Source organism: Aotus nancymaae, unplaced genomic scaffold (genome assembly GCF_030222135.1).
Source record: "Aotus nancymaae isolate 86718 unplaced genomic scaffold, 86718_ANA_hifiasm-v0.15.2.pri h1tg000106l, whole genome shotgun sequence".
Taxonomy (NCBI): Eukaryota; Metazoa; Chordata; class Mammalia; order Primates; family Aotidae; genus Aotus; species Aotus nancymaae.
The window spans coordinates 2,295,215-2,301,214 of record NW_026988521.1 but is presented as its reverse complement, the minus strand read 5'-3'; the positions used below and the strand labels follow the sequence as shown (position 1 = coordinate 2,301,214).

General features: G+C 62.1%; 1 protein-coding gene across 1 annotated transcript in view; it reads right to left on the bottom strand.

Moving 5' to 3' along the window:
• Positions 1-3,033: 3,033 nt before the first annotated feature.
• Positions 3,034-6,000, bottom strand: part of OSBPL5 (oxysterol binding protein like 5) — a 46,295-nt gene continuing 43,328 nt past the window's right edge. The window contains exons 21-22 of the mRNA XM_064370234.1: positions 5,580-5,682; positions 3,034-3,714 (exon numbers count right to left, since the gene is read on the bottom strand). Coding sequence (XP_064226304.1) covers positions 3,576-3,714; positions 5,580-5,682 — 242 coding nt within the window. The 3' untranslated portion in view covers positions 3,034-3,575. The remainder of the gene's footprint in view (positions 3,715-5,579; positions 5,683-6,000) is intronic.

The window sequence follows — 6,000 nt, the reverse complement described above, 5'->3', positions numbered from 1 at the left end:
GCACTAGGGTCTGGAGTCTTTTTCCTCTTGGGGTGGTTGCTTTCTCTTCCGTGTTGATTTAAAACAGTTCTTAGCAAGGGGCTGGGAGCCATGGCTCACACCTGAGATCCAAGCACTTTGGGAGGCCAAGGCAGGAGGACCGCTTAGGGCCAGGAGTTTGAGATGAGCCTGGGCAACACAGTGAGACCCCTGTCTCTAAAAAAAATGAGCTAGATGTGGTGGTGTGTGTCTGCAGTCCCAGCTACTCTGGAGGCTGAGGGAGGAGAATCGTTTGAGCTCAGGAGGGCAAAGCTGCAGACCTGCGATCAGACCACAGCAGTTCAGCCTGGGTGGCAGAGGGAGACCCTGTCTCAAAAATAAATTTAAAAATAGTTCTAGTAAGATAGAGGGAGAATTCCGGAGGGGATTCCAGCCTTGCCCCTGGGTGTGTGAAGGAGCTGGGGTGGTAGTGGAGGGTCTGCCCTGTGGTCACCTGGAGCTGGTGGGAGGCGGACCCCTGGGTAGGCGGCCTCCAGGCAGGGCCATCTGGCTGAGCACCTTTGCTCTGCATGGGCCTGGGGTGCAGGAGACAAGATGAGGGTCCCTGGCAGGGTGTCTGGAGCAGCCTGCCCCAATGTCAAGATGCAGAAGGCTGTTGCACTCAGGGCTCACACTCTGAGCTCATGTTTGCCCCATGGAGTGTGGCCTCCACACAGGGGTTCTGGAGCCAGGCAGCCCCCCGCATCCTCCACGTGGTTTCAGGGGGTTCTGTCTGAGGTGGACATGCAGCTTCTTGGATAAGCTGAGTGTCAGGACCCCCTCCACCCCAGCCACAGCCCCTCCTCTCCTGGGACCCTGGGGGTTGAGGTGGGGAGTTGCAGAGGGAGGTGGTGAGCAGAGGCCCCTTGTGTCCCTGTCTCCTGGGCGCTGCCTGGCTGCCCTCCCTCTTGTCACCTGTGTCCTCTGGTTGCTGTGAGGGTTGGGCTGCAGTCTCCCTCTGTACCCCTCCTTCAGGGGCACCCTGGACAGGCCCACTCATTGGCCTTGGTGTCTGAGTACCAGGGGTGGTGGCCACAGTGGGACCGAAGCAAGGGGCAGGCAGGGGCAGCGGGTCAGGTGGTCCAGCCTGGGGTTCCCTTCAGTGATTGGCAGCATGGGGACCAGTGTTGGGGTCTGTGCCAATGGCCCCCAGCAGCCTCTGAGATGCCTGGAGTGCCTGTGCGCTTTGTCACTCCGTGTCCTCAGCTGGCTCATCAGGACCCTGACCTCCCAGCATTGGCTCCACAGGGCGGGCTGGCTGCCCACAGCTCCCTGAGAACTCTGCGCCCTCCTCCCTCCGGGCTCCTCCACCCAGCTCAACACAGCTCCATGCTGGCCTCGAGTCTTCCTGGGAATCCCTCCTCTCATTTCCAGAAGTGCCCCAAGAAGAGAACACAAATGTGTCTGTTTATGTCAAGGTGTGGAGCACACACATCTGCAGATGGGGGGAGGAGGGAACACAAGGGCATGAATACAAACACTGGAAAACAAAACCACCTGCTCCAGCTCAGATGGCACCAAACCACCTCTGCAGCTCAGATGGCACCAAACCACCCGCTCCAGCTCAGATGGCACCGAACCACCTCTGCAGCTCAGATGGCACCGAACCGCCCCCTCCAGCTCAGATGGCACCGAACCGCCTCTGCAGCTCAGATGGCACCGAACCACCCGCTCCAGCTCAGATGGCACCGAACCACCCGCTCCAGCTCAGATGGCACCGAACCACCTCTGCAGCTCAGATGGCACCGAACCACCCGCTCCAGCTCAGATGGCACCGAACCACCCGCTCCAGCTCAGAAGGCACCGAACCACCCGCTCCAGCTCAGATGGCACTGAACCACCCGCTCCAGCTCAGATGGCACCAAACCACCTCTGCAGCTCAGATGGCACCGAACCACCCCCTCCCCTCCAGCTCAGATGGCACCAAACCACCTCTGCAGTTCAGATGGCACCGAACCACCCGCTCCAGCTCAGATGGCACCGAACCACCTGCTCCAGCTCAGATGGCACTGAGCCACCCGCTCCAGCTCAGATGGCACCAAACTGCCCGCTCCAGCTCAGATGGCACCGAACCGCCCACTCCAGCTCAGATGGCACCGAACCACTCGCTCCAGCTCAGAAGGCACCAAACCACCCGCTCCAGCTCAGATGGCACCGAACCACCGGCTCCAGCTCAGATGGCACCGAACCACCCGCTCCAGCTCAGATGGCACCAAACCGCCTCTGCAGCTCAGATGGCACCAAACCACCCACTCCAGCTCAGATGGCACCAAACCGCCTCTGCAGCTCAGATGGCACCAAACCGCCTCTGCAGCTCAGATGGCACCGAGCCGCCCGCTCCAGCTCAGATGGCACCGAACCGCCCGCTCCAGCTCAGATGGCACCGAACCGCTCGCTCCAGCTCAGATGGCACCGAGCCGCCCGCTCCAGCTCAGATGGCACCGAACCGCCCGCTCCAGCTCAGATGGCACCGAGCCGCCCGCTCCAGCTCAGATGGCACCGAACCGCCCGCTCCAGCTCAGATGGCACCGAGCCGCCCGCTCCAGCTCAGATGGCACCGAGCCGCCCGCTTCAGCTCAGATGGCACCGAGCCGCCCGCCCCAGCTCAGATGGCACCACTGTGACGAAGTTTAAAGCTCTGTATGTACACGTAGATGTGTAGATGTTCACACACACACGCACACACACGCAGCGTGGCACAGACACAGGACCGAGGCCAGACGCAGAGGCTGACTGTGGCTCGCAGCCCGCCTCCAATATTGCAATTATGTTTATTAAAAAAGTGTAAAATGGGAAGACTGTGCATCGGTCTGAGTAAAGTGGCCAAGTTGAGCCTCCCTGACCTGGGTGCGGGGCCAGCTAAGCCGTACCCCTGCACCCCCTACACACCTGCACCCACCACCACCTCCACCTGCGCATTTCCCACCGGAGCCAGCGTCCAGGTGTGGGGGCGGGGTGGTTCCAGGACCTGCCTCTGTGGGGCTCCCATCCAAACAGCACATGGTGGAATAAAAAACCAAAATGCCCTCCCCAGAGTGGCCCTCACCTGTGCCCACCACCCATCAGTGGCCCCACCAGGATGGCCCCGGCTTTGTAGGCAGGGTGTCAAGAAGGCAGGCCTATGCATCTGTGCATGAGGGGGGCTCCTGGGCCACTTGGGACTCCATGGCTGCTCCTCCAAACCTGCCCATTCACTGCTGCTGGGCTGTGACTGTCCAGAGCCCCGACAGTCCTCCCACCCTAAATCCATCCATCCTCTGGACTGGGGGTGGCGAGACAAGATGGCCAGGCGTGCGTTGCACAGCGGAAGCTGCATTTGGCTTTAGCTTTAAGGCTGGTGCTGAGCAGAAGGCCCTGCAGACAGGCCAGCGCCCCCACGAGAGGTGCCCAGCACTCCCGGGCCACAGCGCCCTGGTGGCCCCAGGCCTCTCCTGCGCCTGGGCCTCCTGTCACAGTGGCTGGGCTTGCTGGACTCTCTGCCTCCACGGAGCCGGCTTAAAGTGCTGGGTGCCTGGGAGCGAGGGCTCAGGCCTGGCCAGGAGCTGCCCCCACGGCTCCTATTTGAGGATGTGGTTAATGAACAGCTGACACGCCAAGAACACGCAGAGCAGGAACCAGGATCGGGGGCTCTGCAGGAGGCCGGGGGCTGGCGCCTGTGCCGCCTGCACCGTGGAGCTCAGCATGAACGAGAGGTGCCTGCAAGGACAGAGGAGAGGTCGTGGGGGCTGTGCCAATGCCAGCAAGGCCCCTCCCACAGGCCAGGACGGTGCCCTGGGTGCTTGACCAGGTGCTGGACACGGGGCCGAGATGGAGACGGGATGGCACCTCTTGCCCTCCAGGGACACCGGAGCAGGTGTGAGTGGAGAGCTTGTTAGGGGGAGGGCCCCAGGGCACCGTGGCTCTACTGGGATTCCCTGGGCACATCCAGGGCAGAGGAGGGCCAGGAATGGGGGAGCCGGTCTTTGACCTCCTCCCGCCACCCCCGTGGCTATGGCTGAATCATGCCTCTGCCACAGTCACTGTTGGAACCCCCCACCTCGGGTGAGACAGTGTTTGGAGATTGGGTGCTTAATGAGGTATTGATTTAAATTGAGAACATTAGGGTGGGCCCTGATCCCATAGGAACTTATACGAAGGTCCCTATATGAAGAGGTGATTAGGACAGACATGGTGAGAAGGTGGCATCTGCAAGGCAGGAGAGAGGTCTCCAGAGAAACCAGCCCTGTGACACCCGGACATCAGACCCCAGCCTCCAGGACTGTGAGGGAGCAGACACTGCTGTTCCAGCCTGTGGCCAGCACTGCTTTGCCATGGAGGCCCTGGATCCTGAGCTGGAGTGCTCTGCATGGAGACCCTGGCCCTGAGCTGGAGTGCTCTGCGTGGAGACCCTGGCCCTGAGCTGGAGTGCTCTGCGTGGAGACCCTGGCCCTGAGCTGGAGTGCTCTGCGTGGAGACCCTGGCCCTGAGCTGGAGTGCTCTGCGTGGAGACCCTGTCCCTGAGCTGGAGTGAACGCCGCTGTCTGAGCTCCTGGCTGGCAGTACTTTGCCCTGGGGAACGTGGACTCCGACGTGCATCTGGTTTTTGCTGCAGAAGCTTCTGGCTGTGTCCTGCCAACTGCCTGGTAGTGGACCTGCTTCTGGGGAGCCAGGCTTCCCTGTTTCTTTGCCCACACAGCCTCACCAGGGAGCACCCTTCTGGAAGGGCATGGGGGTTCTGTTGCTGAGTCACAGGGGAGGGAACTGTCACCAAAGGCAGGCGCCACCCCCACCCTGGCGCGCTCACCGCCTGCGTCTGTAACTGGTCGTGGATACAAACCCCATAGCTGGCGTGTGCCCTTCCCTGAGGGCTCTCCTGCCAGGACCCAGAGCGGAATCACAGGGATAATGTCAGCTCTCAGAGGCTCTTGGGCTTCACAGAGCCCAGGCCTGTGTCCTGGCTGCGTTCCACCCTGGGTACTGCTATGAACTGCACTTGACAAACGGGAGGCTAAGGTGTGACAGCCAAGCTCCCACAGCCAAGGAGTCCCTCAGCCTGGCTCAGAGCCAGGAGCTTTGGACCTGCGATGGACCCTGTGCTGTGCCCCCATCGGCGGTATCTGGTGACGAGAAGGGGCCACGTGGCCCTGGTGGCCCACGCCCCGGGCTCTCGGCCAATCCCATTGGCTCCTTCCTCAGCCACTCCCGAGAAGCCAGTGTGCGCAGGTGTGGGGCACTGAGTAAGCCCAGGCTGCTACCTCGTCCCTCGCATCTCGGGGTCTCTCCTGGGGCTACCCCAGGCTATGCTGGGCTGGCACCTTCCTCTAGGCTCCAGGACATCTCTGGCTCGGTGTCTGCCAGGCACGGCCAACATGGCCAGTTGAACACCCCGCACCGCCTGCCCCTCTCACAGCCTCTCTCCTGCCCTTGGTGGTTTTCTTCAGCGCCCTGCAGGTCTGTGGGTTCCTGCTCCAGTGACACCCCAGGTCCCGGCCTCCTGGCCTCCCCACCTCCCGCCGTAGCTCCACCAGTTCCCCTGTCCTTTCCGACCCAGAGCCCGGATGGACACCCGGAGTCTGGCCCACCTGTGCAGCTCCTGCTGGGCATCTCGGATGGAGAGGATGGCCTCGTGCAGGGCCTGCAGCCGCCGCACCTCCTTCCTGCACCGAGGGCAGGGGCTCTCGCTGCCTGGGACAGCCCCGAGGAAGACATAGGAGGGGAGGGGAGAAGCGAGGATGAGCGGGAGGTCTGGGGGCCTGGCATGTGCGTCACGGGGTCACATCCAGCTTGGGTCTCCACCCCCTCATGGGAAACGTGCAGGGCCAAGCTGGAGACCCAGAGATGAGGGAGGGCGCTGAGGATGTTTCTGGAGGGAACCCCCAGGCTGGACCAGCCTCTAATAGGAGGCTGACTGGCCAAGGCAAGGTTCATCCACTACAGAGGCAGGGACAAAGCTCCTGGTGGCAGGAGAGGAGCAGAGGGCTGGGGAGGACGCCACCAAACCTG